This window comes from Rosa rugosa, chromosome 2 (assembly GCF_958449725.1).
Source record: "Rosa rugosa chromosome 2, drRosRugo1.1, whole genome shotgun sequence".
In the NCBI taxonomy this organism is placed as follows: Eukaryota; Viridiplantae; Streptophyta; class Magnoliopsida; order Rosales; family Rosaceae; genus Rosa; species Rosa rugosa.
Window position 1 is genome coordinate 19,592,286 of NC_084821.1, and position 22,315 is coordinate 19,614,600.

Consider the following 22,315-nt stretch of genomic DNA (forward strand, 5'->3'; position numbering starts at 1 on the left):
GGTCACGTTCATTTGATAAAGAAAACGATTTGCCGCCTTACAAAGGCAGACAAGACGTACAAGTGCATAAGTTGGCATGAAGCCATATTTGTTGTACCAAATAATGGTAGAGAATTATTGAGTGCAAAAGGCAAACTAAACCTACGAAAGCAAAAAAGCTAAAAGCCATGAAATAGAAATATAAGAAACAATTAAACTGATTGCCAGTATAAAGGAAAAAAAAAATGCACTGCTAAACTTGAAATAGAATCTAAAGTGGTTGAGATTAATTCCTTCTCCACCAGTATGAGGGCGGAAAAATTTTGTTGATCAATCACTATGTGGAAGTTTAGGAACTGGTGTAGGCCATAATGGTACTGGAACAAAAGGGAAGGCGCCTATCAAATTCCAATGGTAACCATCATGATCATGATCATCTGGATACCGGTTCCACCATCATAAACGCCAGAATAAGTGATATTCACTACGCCAAGAGTAATAGCTGGTTGACAAAAATGAGGATCGCAAGATTGCATAAGTAATTAGGATTGTGCATGCACTTATGCCTCAAAGGTTCAAAATGTATTTCCTTGCCAAAGCCACATGAAACATATTTCCCGAAGTCCACAAATCATTATTCCCAAGTACTAGCTGTTCTTTTAAGTTGCTATCCAAATGAAGTATGTGCGGACAACTATGTAACTACTATGATTCGTCATCCCAACCCCAAACCATTTTACGTACGCACAACATCAACACCAAAAAGATCAGATGATTCTATTCCTTTTGTGGTGGAAGTTTAGGAACTGGTGTCGGCCACGAGGGGAAAACAAATGGGAAGACACCGTTATAAGGCCAAGGACTGTAGTTAATTATAAGCAGTTTAGCTATCTTCAATTCTGATGTCCGGATGTTGCAAATGACAATCTGTCCATCCAGTTTCAAATACAAGACATCATCATTATTTGGGTCCAAAGCTAGCAACTTAGAGCCCTTGCAGTGCAGATCAATCTTTTGATCTTGCCAAACTATTTGTTCCAAGGAAACCTTGTATGTTAAACACCACTTGGAATTTCCTTGGTTGACTAACTGCTCTTCTTGTACTTCTTTCAACTCCCAAACACGGAGTATACATTGTTTTCTATATAACTGGCATGGTCGAAGACATGATCCATGGCTCACATCTAGCTGGTCCAATAAATCTATGCATGGTTCCAAATGCTCATTAAATCCAATGAAATAACCATATTTATGTTCAATAATATCACCACTACTTCTAGAACCGGTAGTTTCTTTAGGGTTAAATGGATCTATCCCGATAAGAAAGCCATTAGGACCCGACCAATACAACACTCCATTGTAAGCTATGCCTGCACGATTCAACACTTGAAAACGAGACCCTAGTTGGCTTGATACTAGACGATTCGACACTTGAAAACGAAATAGTTGGCATGATACTAGATAGTCTCTCCACTCACCGGTCTTGAAAGAAAATATGTCCACCTTGAATTGGAAGGCTGCAGTATCATATCCGAAATAAGGAATTTGCACAACTTTGTATCCAGTGATGTTACTATTACCACCAGTAGTTTGTTCCTTTTTATGATCGCTGTCGCAATTAATGAATCCCACAGATACACCAGGGGTGGATGGAGGTGCGATTGGAAGAGAAACAAATTGTCTGGTGTAAGGATTGCAGATAAAGTACTCACGTCGAATACAAATCGGGGTTTTGCAGCACAGAACCAAGTCATTACATGTTGCTACCACAATTGGCTTTAAATTGGATTGATGATCATTAGGTTGGAAACTCGGCCTAAATGACCCGAGTGTTTTGAGCCCTGAAAGCTCATTCATGGTAAACCGATCTTTTGGTGTTGGAGAGAACAGTAGGGTTCGTTCAGGTCCTAGGAGACATTGAAATCGGCTAACAAAATAGGGGTCCGAGTCGGAGATGAGAGTAAGCCAATGCTTGGACAAACATTTGCATCGAACGACGTATTTGCAAGGAAGTCGACAAAGGATTTCAACCTTAACAAGGTCCGGCAGATCATCCATTTTGAATTCTGATCTTTTCCGGTGAATACTTACCGGGGCTGGGATGAGAGGATGGCTGCGCAGAAACTAGGGTAAAGAATACATATGCACTTATGCAGTGCTTATGAACACTTCTGTTGGCCCAATAACAGAAAAAAGATTATGATGTGGGCCAATGTGAGACGTAGTAGTACTCTGCTTGACAGTGTCGTCAACTGACCCGATCTTTGTAGGCATAAAAACCGACCAACAAAAGGATACGAGAGTACATGTGTTCATTTAACAAGAATTATTCTTGTAGTTTATTCTGGTGGAATATTCTTCACATTCTTATCAAGCACTTTTAGCTGGTTTTTAGTTTTAGACACGTGTCCTCTTGTTATTAACTATGATTAGCCAAGTATTATCCTCAACAAAATAAGAATCAAAGATGATTTAGAACCAATGCTTAGACACACACTTTCATCGAACAACATATCTACAAAGAAACCGGCAAAAATTTCAAGTAACAACATGGTCAGGTAGATACAGTAATGTTCACATAATCAGTAACTGTACAAATAAACATGATTGCAGGTGTAATAATAGTTAAGGGAACTACGTGTTCATATCAGTGGCCCAAAAGGACAAAAGATTATTGTGTGGGCCTGGATCCAGATCCATGATAAATAAATGAATCAGGGTCGGGATCCGAGTTCGCTTACGCACGCTTAAAGTACGCGGGGTCATGCGCAAACTTGAAACCTAGACTCAAACTCAAACTGAGAACTGAGTAACTAGTACTGTACTTTTTCAAAATGGCTTCGACCGACCACTCCTCTGTAACTGAAATCCAAAACCCACAATCTCCAATCAACGGTCACGATTCCACCGATCAACCGCAACCCCTGCAGGACCCGGAAACCCAGCCGCCGCAAGACGACGCCGTTTCGGGAGACAAGCGGAAGCGGGACGAGGAAGGCGGCGATAAGAAGCCGGACGCCGCCGGGCATCACCCTATGTGGAAGACGAGCCTCTGCTCCTTCTTCCGCCGCCAGGACGCGTCCTGTAGCCACGGCAGCGGGTGCCGCTATGCCCACAGTGAAGCGGAGCTCCGGCCCCGACCCGATAACACTTGGGACCCGACCTCGGAGCGGGTCAAGAAGGCGGCGAAGAAGTCGGGGGAGGAGGAGGAGGAATGCGCGGGCATTGATGAGGTCATGATGACGGAGGCGTTGGATTATGATGAGGACGGTGAGGGAGAAGGCGGGGATGGGCTCGGGTCGGATCTTGCTCTGAGTAAATGCCTGGTCCATTTGCCCAGGAACTGGAAGTCCGATAAATTGAAGGAGTTCCTTAGTGACCAGGCATGTAGTTTTTTTTTTTTTTTTTTACTTGCTCGTTTTTACATTTTAGATTATGAATTTTAACTGTGGAAGTTGGTATTTGATGATACTGAATGGCAGGGTATTCAATATAAATCGGTGAAGAAGAAGAAAGGCATGGCACTGGGTTTTATGAGTTTTGAAAGTGCAGAACAACTAGAAACGGCGGTCAAGGTACAAAGTACAAACATATAATATGATATGCCAAAAGATAAATATTTATTTGTTATAATTTGAACTTATACTAGAAGCTTTGTTTAATGATTAGTAGTAATTAGTGTTTAGGAAGTGAATGGAGTTTTCTTAAATTTTCAGAACATATGAAGTTTTATTTAAATGGAAACATAAGTACTGTTGAAACAGAAGTGTAGTGTTGAAACATGAAAAAGAAAAGAAACAAATAACAAGAAATAAGAGAGAGAGAAATATGTTGAAATTCTGTAGTTTTGTTACATCAATTGTACTTTCTTTGAGTATAAAAGAGTTACGAAAAACTCTGAATGTGTACTTCCTTACTATTAAGAAAAGATTTCTTTTAGCCTTGCCGAAAAAAAGAAAAGAAAAGATATTTTAGATACTCTTGCCGTAAATTCCAAAGAATTCTGAAATTCAATATTTATTATAAGGTAAATATTGGTGTATATTTTGAATATGTCGTGTGAAATAATAAATTTCTTTTATGAAGATTGCAGACCGAGGAAATTGATAGAATGGTCTTATGTTATGTATGTCTGATAGTCACTGGCAACCAATTGACAATTTACTGTCATTTGAAAATCTCTGTGTGACAGGCATTGGATGGAATATCAATTGGAAACAACAATATAAAGGTTGCAGATGTTCTTCCCCGATCATTTGAAAAGAAAACTAAATCAGCATTGGGTTTACCATTGATTGGGGAGAATGCGGAAGACTCTTTGGTGGCAAATGGGGTTGAGGATGGTGATGCGACGAAGGGACGAAGTGCCCGTGCTGTAGTGACTCCCCTTGCTCATTTGCCTTATACTGATCAGTTGGAGCAAAAAAAGAGATCTGTTATGCAGATTCTCAAAAAACTTGTTAGTGGCGCTTTTTTGTGTTCTCTGTTGCAATGTTGCTATTCTTACTACCATCTTGTCCTTATACATATACGCATTGGAAACCGACTTCTGAACTGTTGCAACTTTTATTTTCAGACCAAAAGTGCTCGCAAAGTTTGTCCTAATGGTGTTCCACTTCCAGAATGGATTTTAAAGTGTAGGGAAATAGGTGATGTTCATTCACTTGTACATATATTTGATTCCTTATCTTATAATTTTGAGATGATACTGAAACAAACCTGCAATGCTATCATATATTCACCATTCTGTTCATGATTTAAAATGTTGATTATAGGTGGTCTTCCCTGCATTTTAGAGGGTATACTAGCATCCCCAGTTGTACATGGATATCGTAACAAGTGCGAGTTTTCGGTTGGGCATTCCCTTCAGGGCAAAGTAACTGTGGGGTTTACGCTTGGAAACTTCAGGTACTTGAATTTTTATTGAAATTTTTGGTGGTTCATCTTGGCTTTATTTTTACTGAATAAACTCTTTACAGGGAGGGTGTTACAGCAATTGAAGAACCTTTAGACTGCCCAAATGTATCTCCAATTTCTTGCAAATATGCTTCTATCTTTCAGGAATTTTTGCAACAATCAAGTTTACCAGTTTGGAGCAGATTTAAGAATACTGGTTTCTGGCGTCAATTGACGGTAAGTGTATTTCTGTATGATAAGTATCATAACTGCTTCCGTTCCAAGTAGAGAAATGTTGTCCTTTCAATCATTGAACATGTCGTGTAATGATTTGTCTTCTAAGGTTCGAGAAGGGAGATCAGGCATGGTCTCTGATGCTGAAAATTGTGAGCCAAACATTTCAGAGGTCATGCTTATGGTTCAGGTTAGTATATTTGCAAGTGTCTTTCCTTTATTTTGCCCCTTCCTGTATCTTAGAGGTAGTGAATTTAGTTGAAAATTGGAGAAAAAATATGATTGAAACATTGACAAATCCTATAACTAAACCAACGTTAATGTTCTCACTCTCATCTCCTATCTATAGGTTTCAACTGTGGGATTTGATGATTCACTTATAACCACCGAGTTTGAGAGGCTAGCACAAGCTTTTTCTGCAGGTGCCACTGCAAATTCTCCATCTTTACCTCTAACAGTTTTAGTAATTCAGGTACTATATCCGTTGTAGTTTAGTTTGTTATATACTTATTTGTAACTAATGTTAGTAACAATGTCACAGATGAAATTATGCTCAATGTTAGGTTGGGTCACTTAGCCTCTTTCACTAGAATATGTTGGTCCCTTTACCTTATGAATGGTCTCTTCAATTATAAGCATGATCTCTGTCTGATCTCGCCTTTTTCAGGATCACCAAGGAATATCAAACGTAGCACCAGCTGATGCTCCATTACGCTCATTATGTATTTCTAAAGCCGAGAATGGTTCTGAAATCCAGGCCACCAACAATGTGGCGGAACCAAAAATCCATGACTATATAAACAATCTTCGCTTCTGTATATCACCGACAGCATTTTTCCAGGTGGCGTCAGGTTGCTGGATTCTTCATTCTCAGCACAAAAGATTTATCTTGCAATAGTAATTATTCCTATATTCAATTATATTGCAGGTTAATACCCTCGCTGCTGAGAAATTATACTCGCTCGCAGGGGATTGGGCTCAGTTGGGTCCTGAAACCTTGCTATTTGACGTTTGTTGTGGGACTGGAACAATTGGGCTGACTTTAGCACATCGTGTTGGTATGGTAATAGTCAAGATCCTAGCCTTCTCCAATCTTGCTTTTAGTTTTCCTCTAATCGTTAACCTTGCTTTCCCTGTAATTCTTTGCAGGTTGTTGGCATTGAAATGAATGCTTCTGCAGTTTTAGATGCTCAGAGGAATGCTGAAATTAATGGCATAAAGAACTGTAGATTTGTGTGTTCAAAGGTGAGAATGAGGGCTGTCATTCATATCTATATATTTATTTATTTATTTATGTAATACAAGATATAGCAAGCCCTTGGATCAATGAACAAATACAATACAACTTATTTTGGTGCTATCAAGATAAAAAATTCATTCTTTTTTTGGTTTCCCCCAATCAACTCAGTAACTTATTTTTGTTGAAGAATTTGTAATTTCTCTGAATAATGATGTGATGCGCTTTGCTAACCTCCATCATGCAACAGGCAGAGAATGTGATGCGATCTTTATTGGAAGAATACCTTACTGCACCTGAGAAACAAGACAATGATGCCATTGAAGGTAGTGACAAAGCAATAGTTACTGATGACGAGAAAATAGTTGTCACTGATGAAGAAAAAGCAGTAGTAAAGGATGAAAAACCCAACCCTGAAGAGAGTTTAAGCCATGAGGCTGAAAATGGTAAAGGTGCATGTGAAGGTTTAGATAATAGCAAGCAGGACCTTCAGAAAAGTTGCACTTCTCAAAATAGGAAAAGTCCAGTTCAGTGTTTCAAGAATGTGGTAGCTATTGTTGATCCTCCACGCAATGGACTTCATCCCACAGTAAGTAACATTATCTCAATTCCATTTTACATATCTAGGCAATTTTTGCCCCAAATTGTTTTTGTCTTGCATTCATTTCAGTACAATGTAGCTTGGGAAATGTCAAATGCTTCCCATTAGGTTCATCACATTTTCTTGGTTGGTGATATATGTTTCTTTACTTGAGAGAAAATGTAATTATAACAAATGCATGTGGATTTAAAGTAAGATTGTTTCTCTTGGAAGGAAAACAAATATAAAGTGGGAAGGAAATTAGATACTCATTGTCCATTATCAAATTATCAATGATATCCTGATTGGGTCAACGATTCTGGCTATCATCATGTGCACATAATGATGTCAATGCATTTAATGGCTTTTGTATTTTGATTCCAAGATATATTCTGGATCTAGTTTGGAAGGTGAAGTTGGACCTGATTTTATTCATTGGTATGCAGGTTATCAAAGCTCTGAGAACTCATCCTGGACTACGGAGGCTTGTGTTAGTTCTCATGCTTTTACCCTTCAGTTATAAGTCTTTTGTTAATTTATTTGTTGGAATCTTACTTTTATTCTTATTTGGTGTAGCTACATCTCTTGCAATCCTGAAAGCTTAGTGGCAAATGCCATTGAGCTTTGCACACCTTCCCCTGATAAAATTGAAAAGAACAAGAACAACCGAGCATGGAGAAACATGAGCAGTGCCGGTCTGGCACGGCACAGGGCAAAGTCTATGCCCGCTTCAGAGCCTTTTCAACCTGTAAAAGCAATGGCGGTTGACATTTTTCCACATACTGTACACTGCGAATTGGTAATGCTACTTGAGAGGTAGATGGACTCAAGTGAATCTAGGAAATGTTGTAACATGCTTGTAGCTGGAGTCCACTGATCCAAGTGAAGTCAGCAGATCATTTATTTAGTTTTACCAACAAAAATTTTGGCAGTAAATTAAATCTAGCATTTACAATTATTATTACTAGTTTTAAAAGAGATTTACCATTTTTGTATTTCAATTCTTGAGCATAAATTGTTCTTATCCCAAATGTCCTCTATTTTCTGACCAAAGTGGTAATTCTTTCTTTATATTGTCTTGTCAACAACAATAATTGTCACCAACAATAAGACTACTGTTTAAGTGAATCTCTATTTTGTGTCTGGCCCAAACTTTAAGTTACTTGACCTAGTGGTAATAAGGTTAAATTAGAAGAATCTAGAGATTTATATTCAATGTATGATTACATTTTCTTGTATGATTCAGATTCTATGCATTGTAATCCTCTATATAAAGAGGCTCCTATTATCAATGAGAATATACAACGATTTTCTCTCAATTCCCGTTTCTCTAAAACATGTTATCAGCACGAAGTCCTAATCCTAAAACTTTAATTTCGTAGCCCTCAAATCCTAGCATCCACCACCCCACATATTGAAGCCCTAACCTTAAGGAGCCTACAACCGGCGGCGGAACCACCGGAACCTGCTAGAATCCACCTGAACCGGCCGTCGGAAAAACTGAACCGGCCCCTGCCTCAAGCCTTCCTTGTGTCTGCTCTGTGCCTGCCCCCTGCGCACCTGCCGAGACCTGCGCACCCCTGTGTCTGCTCCTGCCGAGATCTGCCGACAACCCCGCACAGGCCCCTGCCGAGACCTGTGCCTGCCTCTGCCAAGTCCCTGTGCAGCCCCTGCTGAAACCTGCCGAGTGCCTGCCGACCCCTGCGTAGCCCTTGCCTAGCACCTGGCGACAGCCCCTGCAGCAGCCCCGCACAGCCCAGCCTAGCTCCGGCCACCACCGCCGGCCACCTGTTTCCGGCGACCCCCGACGACCTTTTTTCCGGCCATCTTCAACAACTTTTCCAGTCAAGATTTCAGGCAACTTTTCAAGGTAAACTTTTCTAAAAGGTTTCATTTTTGAAGTTTTTCATTCTTTTTTTTTAATTTTTTTTTTCTCGGGGAACCTCCCTTCTTCTACCCCCCATTTCTTCTTCATAAGGGAGACCAAAAAGCCTAACTGTGGGGGTTCGTGCTCACTCCAAGCTTGGAGCTTGTAGAGTCCTCCAAACTTAGAGTTTGTTGAGAAGTAAACGATTGACCACATACATCGTTGTTTTGATCTAATCCAAAACCCCTTTTGGAATCAGATTTTCTTAGAAGCGACTACGCTCAAAAATCCTTAATTTCTTGGAAGTGACTACGCTCAGAAATTTTATTGTTTTCGTGGTAGCCTTTTTCGCTCCTAAACTAACCCTAATCTTGTGTTGTTTTTCAGGATGAGCAACCTGAACAAGTTGAACTTTGTTCCACTGGAGATGACAGGCGCAGGATACCATGAGTGGGTCCGTGATGTGTGCCAACATCTTAAGGCTGATGGACTTCTAGAAACCATCCAAGAGCCAGGTCAGAATGTGCTCAGCGTTGAGCAAGCTATCGCTTTTGAGGTGAATCAATCTAAAGCTATAATTATCATGACAATGCACATGAATGACGCGCTCCAAAGTGAATATCTCAATGAGGAAGACCCCAGAAAACTATGGGAGGAACTTGAGCAGCGATTTGGCAACGTTCGTGACTCCCTGCTTCCTGATTTAGAAGTGAGATGACATAGCCTCCGCTTTTGTGATTTCAAGTCTGTACTTGATTATAACTCGGAAGCTTTTCGTATCAAGTTTTTGATGGAGTTTTGTGGAAAAACCATTATTGATACGATGTTGATCGAGAAGACTCTCTCTACCTTCCCCGTCTCTGCACTGATGATTTCTAAAAATTATCGGATTGATGTGAATGCAGGACGTATCACAAGGTTTCATGAGCTCATTGGTAACATGAACGTAGCTGAGAAGCACGACAATATCCTTGTGAAGAACTATAATGCTAGACCCATGGGAACCAAGTCTATTCCGGAGTCTAACTATAGTCGCGCCCCCAAGGGAGGACGCAAGGAGCGAAACCCTAAGAGTAGGGACAATTTTGGACGTTCTGGTCCATATACTCGCCCTAAAGAGGAAGGAAAGCGCCAAGCAAGGCATGCACGGAACCGTTGAGATCAACGTGTGAAGAGAGAGAGAGAGGCGGAGCCTCCGGCCATGGTGGTGACGCCACCAAGAGCAATGGTCGTCCAAACCACGCCCCAATGGAGCCTCGATCAAGGGAGCCTGACCATAATGATGTTTGTCTTCGATGTGGATCAACCGAACATTGGGCCAAAACATGTAGAGTATCCCAGAATGTTGCAGGCGCATACAAGGCGTATCGTGAAGCAAGGGAGGCCCACTACATAGAGCAAGAGGATCAAGAGGACGATCTCGCTCTTAGGGTGGACGACTTCAAGGGCCAAGAAACTGGCGATTTTGATTAAGTCCTTTTATTTTCCAAGAGATGTAGGCAATTGCCATATTATTTTTGTAGTAGATGCCAATGGTTTAGTCTTTCTTCAAAGTAGGCGTACTCAATGTAAGTGTGATGTCTAGGAAGGTTTTGAGATTAGTGGTATTTAAGTGAGCCTTGCTCCACCGACATCTCTCTACTCACCTGGTCACATTTACATTGGAATTACCGAAAGAAGTTAGACGACTACCATTGTTTTGCATTAGCTAGTTAATTGAATTAGATTTTCTTCGGTTCAAAGAAACAATGATGTAATTCCGTTTGGCTTATTAATAAAAGTTGAGTTCTTTTCTTTATGACTCCTTTTTAATTACGAGCTTTTCTTTTAGGAATGGATTCTGGAGAACTACAATGTCTTGCAGATAGTGCGACTATGCACACCATTCAACGCTATATGCAATTATTCTTAGAGATGTTGCCTACATATTCCTCTGTGACTACGATGGCTGGGCCATCAGGTTTAGTTCAAGGACATGGAATGACCCAATTCCTATTGCCAAATGGAACATTGATTAAAGTCGCAGAAGCTCTCTACGCTCCTAAGGCGAATCGAACCTTATTGAGCTTTAAAGATATAAGAGCCAACGGATTCCATGCAGAAACGCATACTGAGAACGGAAAAGAGTTCCTTTGCATTACCTCTAATGATTGCGGACGGAAGCGCATCTTAGAGAAGCTTATGTGTCAATCTAGTGGACTTTACGTCACTACAATTCGACCAATTGAATCCAATAATGTGATAAGAGAAGATCTCTTGGATTCAGACACATACTGGCTTTGGCATGACTGACTAGGACATTTTGGTCGTGATATGATGATCCGTATACTAAAGAGTTCACACGGACATCCATTCTTTAGAGTGAGACGCAGCAAGAATCGAAAATTGATTCCAGGACTTAGTTCGACCGCTGCCACCGCCGCTTCTGGCGCTGCCGCCGTCCTGGGCCACCCAAGTCCCTTGTGACGACGCCATAAATGGCACCACCCATGGCCATGACGCCATGGATGCTTCTCCCCATGCCAAGACACCATGGATGCCGCTTTCCACAATTCCAACGCCATGATGGGTGATGTAGTCACACATTTTGCTTCTAATAGCGCTACAGACGCTCAGGCCCAACCAAAATCCTCATTGGTTGCTTCTAAGGCCCCTCGCTCATTTTGCAAAGCCTGTTCCTTCGGGAAATTAGGATCGAGACCGTCCTACGCAAAGGATCCTAAAATACTCATTTCGTTCTTACAGAGAATCCAAAGGGATATCTGTGGACCAATTCAACCATCATGCGGACCTTTTAAATACTTTATGGTATTGGTTGATGAGTCGACATGCTGGTCACATGTCGCGCTGTTGTCCACTCGAAATGCTGCTTATGCTAAACTCCTCGCCCAAATTATCCGTCTACGGGCTCACTACCCTGACCATCCAATTAAGTCAATTCGACTTGATAATGCTGGGGAGTTTACATCGAAAACGTTCGATGATTATTGCATGTCACTGGGGATTGATGTAGAGCATCCAGTTCCCCATGTTCATACCCAAAATGGTCTCGCGGAAGCCGCTATCAAACAATTACAGATGATAGCATGAACATTGGTTATGCACACCAGTCTCCCTGTTTCTGCTTGGGGATATGCAATATTGCATGCAGTGACGCTAATTCGTCTATGACCCACTGCCACCCAATCTTACTCTGCGTTACAGCTAGTGACTGGGTACGAACCTGATATCTCGCACTTACGCATTTTTGGGTGTGCCATTTATGTGCCTATTACGCCGCCACTGCGTACTAAGATGGGTCCACAACGATGAATGGGCATCTATGTTGGCTATGAATCTCCAACTATTGTCCGCTATCTTGAACCCTTAACAGGCGATCTCTTTACCGCTAGATTTGAGTATTGTCACTTTGATGAGACAGTCTTCCCATCGTTAGGGGGAGATAAGAACACAGATGTTCAACAGGAACGACAAGAATTGTCGTGGTCTGTCCCCACTACGTCTCATCTCGATCCCCGTACCGCACAGTCCGAACTTGAAGTGCGATGAATAATCGAGCTCCAGAACGTAGCAGATACTCTGCCTGATGCGTTTTTTGATGTTGCCAAAGTGACAAGATCACACATACATGCTGCAAACGTGCTTGCAAGAATTGACGTCCCGAATACTGGATGTAACGCCACTCCTGTGACACCAGGAGATGGCGCCACTGCCCATGATGGCAGTGATGTGGCGTCTATGGCCGCATGTCCCGCGAGGAAGCAGGTAGATCAATTGGTTCGAAGGATACTCGCCCTAGAAAGAGAGCGAATGAAGCACAAACAAATCATTTGATCATCGATACTCAAAATCCGTCTCATGAGAATGTTCCAGATTATGGTTATGTCCAAGAGACATCATTGGGGGATGCCTCAATGCCAGAACCTATTCCTGAGAACGTAAAGATCTCTGTAAATTACACTAGTGTACATGGGACGTGGGAAAGAAGCTCCATCATCATTGATGATGCATTCACGTATTCCATCACGCGTGAGATTATTGAGACCGATGACATCGAACCACGCTCCGTTGATGAATGTCAACGTAGAGCTGATTGGCCAAAATGGAAAGATGCGATCCAGGCAGAAACTGATTCTCTAGCGAAAAGAAAGGTATTTGGAAAAGTTGTACCAATATCGCCCAACACCAAACCAGTTGGTCATAAATGGGTATTCGTTAGAAAGCGTAATGAGAGAAACAAGATTGTAAGGTACAAAGCTCGCCTTGTGGTGCAAGGCTTCTCACAACGCCTTGGAATCGACTACGAGGAGACCTATTCTCCCCTAATGGATGTCATAATGTTCCGCTACCTTGTCAGTTTGGTAGTTTCCAAAAAATTGAACATGCAGCTTATGGATGTGGTTACTGCGTATCTATATGGGGATCTAAATACAGAGATATACATGAAGGTTCCAGATGGACTTCAGTTACCCAAATCAAGTGGCTCTAAACCACGGAGCGCGTTTGCTATAAGGTTGAAACGCTCATTATATGGATTGAAACAATCCGGACGGATGTGGTATAGCCGTCTAAGTGACTACTTGATTGGTAAGGGATATGTCAACAATGAACTATGCCCATGTGTGTTCATAAAAGGACAAGTTCCGGATTTGCAATAGTAGCGGTTTATGTTAATGACATGAACATAATTGGCACCCTTAAAGAGTTAAGGGAAACCGCTGAACACTTGAAATCCGAGTTTGAGATGAAAGATCTTGGAAAAACATGGTTTTGCTTCAGTTTGGAACTTGAGCACAGTGAAGATGGTATCCTGATTCATCAATCAACTTATACCCAAAAGATGCTTAGGCTCTTCAACACTGACAAAATTAAGCCTTCAAGCACCCCAATGGTCGTCCGTAGTCTTGATCCAAAGAAGGATCCATTCCGTCCAAAAGATGATGACGAAGAAGTGTTAGAGGCAGAAGTGCCTTATCTAAGTGCAATAGGCGCATTATTGTACTTAGCACAATGCACAAGACTAGATATCTCATTCGCAGTGAACTTGCTAGCTAGATATTGCTCTGCGCCAACACGACCCCATTGGACTAGCGTTAAAGATATCTTTCGATACTTAAGTGGTACGATTGATATTGGCTTGTTCTATCCCTACAGAGAGACGATGGATTCGGACCTATCAAATGCCAGGGACGCCACACATGGTGGTCTGCGTTCCTTCTCCCCATCCCAAAACGATATAAGTGTTTTGGAAGGTTTTACTGATGCTAGGTACCTCTCTGACCCGCACAAAGGTCGTTTCCAAACCGGTTATGTATTCACCATGGGAAAGACTGCGATATCTTGGAGGTCTACAAAGCAGACCCTAGTAGCTACCTCTTCGAATCATGCAGAGATTATTGCTCTTCACGAAGCAGTTCGTGAATGTATATGGCTTCGATCCATAGTTACTCATGTTCGAAGTAATTGTGGTCTGAAGTCTACCACAGATGAGCCAACGAGCATTTATGAGGATAATGCTGCTTGCATTGAACAAATGAAGCAAGGCTACATCAAAGGCGACAACACCAAACACATATCATCCAAATTCTTCTACAATCAACAACAACAGAAGCTCCTCAAGATCAAAGTAAACCAGGTTCGATTTGAGGACAATATGGCAGACTTGTTTACTAAGTCATTGCCCAAATCCACGTTCGAGAAACATGTGGCAAGAATTGGCTTGCAGAAATTATCTGAACTCCCATGATCGTAGTCATTAGGGGAGACGTAGACATCAGGGGGAGATGTCTACATGTTCATCTCAGAACGTGAAGGGTGTGCTGTACTCTTTTTCTCCTTCGACCGAGGTTATTTTTGTCCCACATAGTTTTTGTTACTCGACAAGGTTGTTGAGAGGAGCATCACGTTTGGGCGACACAAGGGGGAGTGTTCAAGTGAATCTCTATTTTGTGTCTGGCCCAAACTCTAGGTTACTTGACCTAGTGGTAATAGGGTTAAATTAGAAGAATCTAGAGATTCCTATTCAATGTATGATTACCTTTCCTTGTATGATTCAGATTCTATGCATTGTAATCCTCTATATAAAGAGGCTCCTATTATCAATGAGAATATAAAACGATTTTCTCTCAATTTCCGTTTCTCTAAAACAACTACATTTTTTTTTTTTGACTTTGTCAAGGGGAACCCAAAGGCTTTCTAGACCCAAGATAAACCCTTTCGGCCTAAACAATAAGATTACATAAATTAAGTTAATTTTTTTTATTAAAGATAATAAATACACAAGTAAGGTGATACATAAACATTAGCCTCCATGGCTAGTGTTTTTTTTGCTTTAGGCCCTTTGGGCCTCGTTGTAACCAAAACAGAAAAAAAAAAAGAAAAAAGAAAAAAAAAAAGCAAACTCCTAATACTGTTGGGTGATTCTTTTTCTCCTGTTTTTAGAAAGGGACTTTAAAGTCAATGGCGGTAGATATGGTTGGAAATGAGTCGTCAATTCCTGCGCTGTCAATGGCGGTAGATATAGTAGTTCCTTGCTGACTCCGGCACTCTGAATGTACACCCTACTACCCTATAGTATATGCTAGTTGACAGTGGAGAATCGCAGCTGCAAATTCCGACTAAAAGGTTCCAACTTCTATTGACAAAGAATACAGATGAAGGGCCTCATCTTCATCTCTCTATTCCTATTTTTAGCCTTGAATTTCTCCATTGCAGCTGATACCATATCTCCATCACAATCCATCACCGGCTCGAATACCTTGGTTTCTTCCAACCAAAGATTTGTACTAGGACTCTTCTCCCCACCCAATTCTAGAGCATGGTATTTAGGACTATGGTACAAGAAATTTCCAGATGTTGTTGTATGGATTGCAAACAGAGAAGACCCACTTCCAGGTTCAAATGGAGCCTTGACATTATCAGAAAATGGCACCCTCATCCTTTCAGACCAAATGAACAACACAATTTGGTCCTCAAATTCTTCCAGAGTAGCCGCAAACCCAGTTGCGCAGCTTTTGGTGACGGGAAATCTTGTTGTTAGAGACCAGGCGTCTCCAACAGCAACAGCAGAGTCCGAAAGCTATGTATTTCAAAGCTTTGATTTCCCATCAAACACGCTTTTGCCAGATATGAAGGTAGGGTGGGACTTCAGAACTGGCCAAAACCATTTCTTGACTAGTTGGAAAAGTGCTAGTGATCCCTCCCTTGGAGAATATACCTATAGGATTGATAACCCTGAGTTGCCTCAGCTTGTTGTTGCTCAAGGATCAAAGAAAGTGTTCAGGACAGGGCCTTGGAATGGTCTTCGATTTACAGGTACTCCTGTTTCGGTTGTTACAACAGCATCATTTTTGGTACCAATCTTTGTCTACAATACCAATGAGTTGTATTACTCATATGAGGTTACTGATGATTCTATTCTGACAAGAGTGACGCTGACTGAGTCGGGTTTGGCTCAGCGGCTAGTGATGAATGAAGGGAGCAGTGAATGGGCTGTTATGTACACTCTGCAGAACAATCAGTGTGATGATTATGGTCAGTGTGGAGCAAATGGCATTTGCAAGATTTACAAATCACCGATTTGTGAATGCTTGCAGGGGTTTGTTCCCAAATCTCCAAAGGAATGGGACGTTCTTAACTGGACAAGCGGGTGCACGAGGAGGACAGCACTGCATTGTGAGAAAGGGGAAGGATTTGTGAAAGTTAATAATGTGAAACTGCCGGACTTGTTGGATTTTCGGGTGAACAAAACCATGCTCCGCCGAGAGGAATGTGAGGCAGAGTGTTTGAAGAACTGCTCCTGTATGGCTTATGCCAATTCGAACATAACCAGTGGAGGCAAAGCATGTCTTATGTGGTTTGGCAAGCTGATTGATATGCGGGAGATCGTTGAAGATAGTGACCAGATATATATTCGGATGCCAGCTTCCGAACTAGGTAAGCGACCTAATTTCTCTAATAGTGTTAATTGGTTCCTGATTTATTGAATGCTCTCTTTAATCTTTGACATTCAGCAATCAGCACGTTAGGAACAGCTAGCTAGGTTCTGTCAATCCTGTCTCATCAAGCACTTAGCTTCATTATTGCTGACAAATTGTTTGTTGCAAGGTTCAAAATTAATAGGTCAGAAAAAAAAAAAAAGTGTATGTGACTATGTTCATGCTTCAATTTAGGCATGCCTAAATGCTTGAAGAGCTGCCGATATGGAAATAAAAAAAGTGGTAGCATACCAGATGAAAGTAAAAAATCAGAATATGTACATCTGTGATTCAATTTCTAATATTCTGTATTACATGATCTACAAGGTGATACCAGCCAGAAACATAAAAGAGTATTGCTCGTCTCGGTCATATCATCAGCAGGTTTTGTGCTTCTTTTTCTGGGTTTGTCATGCTGCTATATTTATGTGAAGAAGAGAGAGAAGAAAATGGGTAAGCTTACATATTTCCCTTGCTAAATAAGCTAAAGGAAGCACTACATGACACTGACAAAGAGGCCTGTTTCTATATGTACTTCTCATTGTTGTTAAAATAAGTATGTACGATGAAAACTTGAAATTTGAAAATTGAAAATTACTCTTTTTACAGGCTCAAGAACTAGTGAGGAGGACTTGGAGTTGCCACTGTTTGATTATGGTAGAATTGCAACCGCCACCAATGACTTCTCCGGGACAAACAAACTGGGAGAGGGAGGTTTTGGTCCGGTTTACAAGGTAACATGGTAATAGTAGATCTTGATTGTCTAAGCAATTTCAGCTAATTTATTTATACTAATTTTCAGGCCAAGTTAACACAAGAAGAGTTTGTAGCAGTAAAGAGACTCTCGAAAGATTCTGGGCAAGGTCTTGAAGAGTTTAAGAATGAAGTTACAATGATGGCTAATCTTCAACACTGGAATCTTGTTAAACTTCAGGGCTGCTGCATTGAAGGAGAAGAAAGGATGCTAATCTATGAGTACATGCCCAACAAAAGCTTGGACTGCTTTATTTTCGGTATAAGATTCTACCCTCTAATCTAAGAAAGTATACTCTGATTATATCACAGAGGAGGAAAACTGAACAAGATCATGACAAGTGCAGATGAAAACAAGAAGTTGTTGCTGAAGTGGCAAAAGCGATTTGACATAATAGTAGGAATTGCTAGAGGACTTCTCTACCTACACCAAGACTCCAGGCTAAGAATCATTCATAGGGACCTTAAGAGTAGCAACATCTTACTTGACGATGAGCTGAACCCCAAAATTTCTGACTTTGGTATAGCAAGAATTTTCGGTCGCAATCAGAAAGAAGCTAAAACAAAACGAGTAATTGGCACATAGTGAGTTGTTATTATACTAGCACTAGCATAGATAATGAATCATGTTCCTTTCCAATTATGATCACCAAAACTCCAAAAGTACTTAAATTGTGTTGTTGTCAACATGCAGCGGATATATGTCCCCTGAGTATGCAATTGATGGAAAATTTTCAGTGAAATCTGATGTCTTCAGCTTTGGAGTGCTTTTGTTAGAGATAGTAAGCGGCAGAAAGAACAGAGGGTTTCATCATCCTGATCACCATCACAATCTTTTGGGACATGTAAGTATCAATTATTTGGGGTACAAACTTTCAGCATTTGGGGTATCTAATGAGCTGTAAACGTGCATATGGATCCCCAAATAGCACGTCCTAGGACCCTATTGGAGATGCTCCGAGAGACTCAAATGGAGGCACGAGTGAGGAACAATACATTTAAAAGTTGGATTTGCCACAATTCTTGAAATCAATGATTTTTAAATTTTTAAATTTTTTTTAGTGTAGACATTGTTACTCATTGTGCCTCATTTTAACTTCCACAAGGTGAATATCTGTCTAACCATTACAGGTTTATGGTTTCTTGTCACTTGTAAAGCCTAGTAATTTTGCCTGTTTTAATGACTAATTATAGTCATATTGGTTTGCTATTTCTCCAGGCATGGTTATTGTGGAAACAAAACAAAGGTTTGGAGCTAATGGATATATGCCTGGAGGACTCATATGTTGAGTTTGAATTGCTAAGGTGCATTCAAGTGGGTCTGTTGTGTGTTCAAAAGCTGCCTGAAGACAGACCAGTAATGTCATCGGTGGTTCTTATGTTCAGCAATGAGGGAGCAACTTTGCCTCAGCCAAAGGAGCCTGGATTCTTTATAGAAAGAGGTTCCTTGGACTTTGATAGCTTAAGAGACCCAGGAAAAAGCAACACCGGAAACACAATTACCATTACCACAGCGGAAGCTAGATAAACAACCACCATATACAAATAGAGCTCTAGAAATTGTAAAAGGTTTATTATGGCCGGGATTAGTGCTGTAAAATTGGAATACCCTTTGGTAAATAGAGATTTACTAGTATCCACTTGAATTTATATGGCTTTGGAGTTTGGTTCCTTGCTCAAATGATATCATGATATGCAATTAATTGTGGTTAGTTCCAATCTAATGGTGGCTATACTTGTGGTTATAAGCAGTTCATGAGTTCATTCTGCTTTTCTTTGTGGTTCTTTCTCTCTTTTGCTTTCTCTTCTTTTAAATTCATGGTCTGACAGGTAACCATTTCTGATGTAAACTCTCTCTGTGAAAACATGCACACTTTATCCACAATAATTTAGCAAATAATTACAGGTCATATGATGGGGTCCTTTCAAATGATTTCTATCAGGCCAGGAATTACGATTGGGTTATATAATGGAAGTGTGTATTGGGGGCTCTCTTTTTCTTCTTTATTATCATTATTCTTTTCTCTTCAAGCAGCCATTGAAGACTTACAAGGCACACATGGCACTCTCTGGGTTTCATTTTCCGACATTTTCATGATCTCTGTATACTCAAATAATTCTTTTGTATCCCCACCACGAGTTCTGATGATCCTCTTTATAGTGACAACAACAACTATCCCACTTCCTTGGGCACAAAGTCATCCACTCTCATATGATATAAGATTAGAAGCACTACCACGAGAGGTGTCAACAGTGCTTAATTTGGATTATAATACGCCTTTATGTCGCTTAATTTCATTAACCAGAAGGGTTTTCAGTGCAACACATGCAAGTTGGGAAAAATTGTTGGGTGTAACAGAAGTAAATGCTTTTCTCAATATATTTTCTCTCGGTCTAGTCACATGATCACACTTATAACTACCTTTTTTTTTTTTTTTTTAGTAGTAAGCCTACCGTGCCGAGCACAAACAGAAAATAAATAGATCTATATTTTGTATGATAGCTCTTATCCCAATTCTATTAGTGTGATAGAAATTTTCAACTATAACCCGGAACTCTCACTTTAAATGCACTATTTATTTAGGCAGCAGAAAACTACCCCTTCATATCCTAACAAAATTTAGGCAGATTTAGGTTGCAGGATCCATATCTTCTTAGCAAAAATCTATACCTATTTTTTCCCAACTGTTATTGTTGAATCCTTTTGCTTCAAGTCATATTAGGCAAAGAGAGAATTTGACTGTAGTCTCAAGTCTCTTTGACACCATGACACTTTAACAGCAGGGTATCTTAAGCAAGTTGTATGGAAAAGGCAAAAAAGCTGGGGCTTCTAATCAAACTTTTAGTAATTGATTATGAGTGCCTTACAACCTAGTAAAGAATTAACTATGCAGCCAAGATTGGTCTTGAAAAATATGTAGATGTGCTAAAGTAGGTCCCTCTCTGGTCCAATATCTAGACCTACTTTGGGCAACGGAAGGTATAGAACTGAAGCTACCGAAACTTCGTAACAGCAATAATTAAGTACAAAGCAAAGCTACTTGAACAATTATGGCTTTTGATCGAGAATACAAAGCTGCTTGTAATTTTGTGGTTGGATACTACTGTAAATAACTATTGTTGTATACTTCGTATTTGAGATATGACAATAATAAACATCACTATAGAAACACCACAACTATCTTATCGTTCATGGAAAAACTTATGGCTTGATCATCTAATTAGATGGAAAGACAATGACAAACAAGTACATACCACCATCATAAATTAAAAACGCTTCACGAATAATGAGATCCACGACCGCGGAATCAATTAAAGTGAGTTCGGAGGCAAGTCTCGCTCTCATCTCTTTAATACTAGACCATTGAAGATTCATATCCCTAAGATTGATAGCTCTGGTTTTTGACGCCCTATTTCGATCACCTGTCTAGCTATCTCGCATGTAATATATAACATGCCAAACAAACTATCCCAAAATATAAGGGTAATCGACATACTTTTGGAATATGGACAAGATTATGTATTGAAAAAGCGCAAGTGATCATCTTTATTAGAAAATAGTAAAATACCATGAATAAGAGGGTTTATTCCATTCCCTTTTCTCAGTTGTTGGGTTCTCTGTCCTCCAGAATATCTATGAGATAATGTAAACAAGGATCGACATCTCAAAAAGCAAGGAGGGTTTTAGTTATAGCAGTGGTAGCTAGGGCTATTTAGTGCCTTCATCACATTCGCAGCAGGTGATGTGATCTTTTTTGATTCTGGTGAGTCATCATTCTCCACTGTCCCTGCCGTCGGGTACACAATTACACAATCACTGGGGCACCCATTTCTCTTATTTTATGATTTTCATTAATCTTCTCACGACAAAGAGAAATTCATAATTTTTGAATTTGGATTCTCTAGTTTATTGTTAGTTTAATTGCACTAATCCAATTAAAACACTAACTTCTTAGAGGGCGGACATTATGCCTGAATTTCAGATAATAATAAACATGCATATTGCGTGATGAACAATAATAATAGTCTTCACTAATCTTTTGTAATTAAACATGGATCAATCTAGAAAAAGTATCGTGACGACATGATCAACAAGTAGAAGCAATGTCCCATTAAGCTAGTCTTATCACTATGCTAATGATCGAAAATAGAATTAAGGATGCGTTATTTCATCCGGTCAGAAAGATGTTGCGTACATTCAATGCATTCATACGATTCACAACCTTCATAGGACAGACAAAACATGATGAGTGAATATATCGACATTATCATTATCACTGTATTATGCACTCAACTGCCTTCCGGGGCAGGGGGTTTACTTTCATTTTATTGACTCGATCATTTCTATCCATATTTTGTGCTTCAAAATCTGAGTTTTTTGTTCATATCTTTAAAACTTTATCAGTGAATTCCTATGAGTAAAATTCATCAACTTAAAATAGTTAATTGAGCAGATGTGAAGTATTTTTGAAGAAAAAGTTTGGACAACAAGAACTTTAATTTGAGTTTGGACCAAATCTGGTCACGAAATCAAAGTATATAAACAAAAGTGACGGGAAAAAAAGAAAGAAAGAAACTTACGGAAACGGAAAGTGCAAATTGGAGGGATATTTGACATGGCTTTAATGGTTTGATGCGTTTCGGTAACAAGTACAACCTTAACAGTTAACAGGTTGCAGTTTTTGTTTTGTCCTAACCTTAAACTGCACCATGATATATAACTCAAATTCTCGCGAGAAACTCAAATGACAAATCCAGGAAGGAACATATGCTAATACTTGATTAGGGATGGC

At 40.1% G+C, this 22,315-nt stretch overlaps 3 protein-coding genes across 5 annotated transcripts; 2 read left to right on the forward strand and 1 right to left on the reverse strand.

The window, feature by feature from the left end:
* Positions 1 to 756: 756 nt before the first annotated feature.
* LOC133730506 (uncharacterized) lies at positions 757 to 2,037 on the reverse strand. The gene has a single exon (XM_062158084.1). The coding sequence runs from the start codon at positions 2,035 to 2,037 to the stop codon at positions 757 to 759; it is 1,281 nt and encodes a 426-aa protein (XP_062014068.1).
* A 747-nt stretch (positions 2,038 to 2,784) lies between these two features.
* LOC133733054 (zinc finger CCCH domain-containing protein 24) lies at positions 2,785 to 7,927 on the forward strand. The gene is made up of 14 exons (XM_062160664.1): positions 2,785 to 3,362; positions 3,462 to 3,554; positions 4,172 to 4,438; positions 4,556 to 4,628; positions 4,755 to 4,887; positions 4,959 to 5,112; positions 5,219 to 5,299; positions 5,459 to 5,581; positions 5,777 to 5,950; positions 6,038 to 6,172; positions 6,259 to 6,354; positions 6,597 to 6,935; positions 7,373 to 7,416; positions 7,503 to 7,927. The coding sequence occupies exons 1-14, from the start codon at positions 2,814 to 2,816 to the stop codon at positions 7,744 to 7,746; spliced, it is 2,505 nt and encodes an 834-aa protein (XP_062016648.1). The 5' UTR covers positions 2,785 to 2,813; the 3' UTR covers positions 7,747 to 7,927.
* A 7,393-nt stretch (positions 7,928 to 15,320) lies between these two features.
* Positions 15,321 to 19,193, forward strand: LOC133734375 (G-type lectin S-receptor-like serine/threonine-protein kinase SD1-1). Of its 3 annotated transcripts, XM_062162012.1 has the most exons (8): positions 16,008 to 16,107; positions 16,220 to 16,728; positions 17,097 to 17,222; positions 17,379 to 17,503; positions 17,572 to 17,782; positions 17,870 to 18,107; positions 18,217 to 18,367; positions 18,742 to 19,193. In XM_062162012.1, the coding sequence occupies exons 2-8, from the start codon at positions 16,260 to 16,262 to the stop codon at positions 19,048 to 19,050; spliced, it is 1,629 nt and encodes a 542-aa protein (XP_062017996.1). In that variant the 5' UTR covers positions 16,008 to 16,107; positions 16,220 to 16,259; the 3' UTR covers positions 19,051 to 19,193. The 3 variants fall into 3 exon arrangements, with proteins under 3 accessions (XP_062017995.1, XP_062017996.1, XP_062017997.1); XM_062162011.1 differs by having other exon boundaries at positions 15,321 to 16,728; XM_062162013.1 differs by lacking the exon at positions 16,008 to 16,107 and having other exon boundaries at positions 16,711 to 16,728; positions 17,107 to 17,222.
* Positions 19,194 to 22,315: the final 3,122 nt, after the last annotated feature.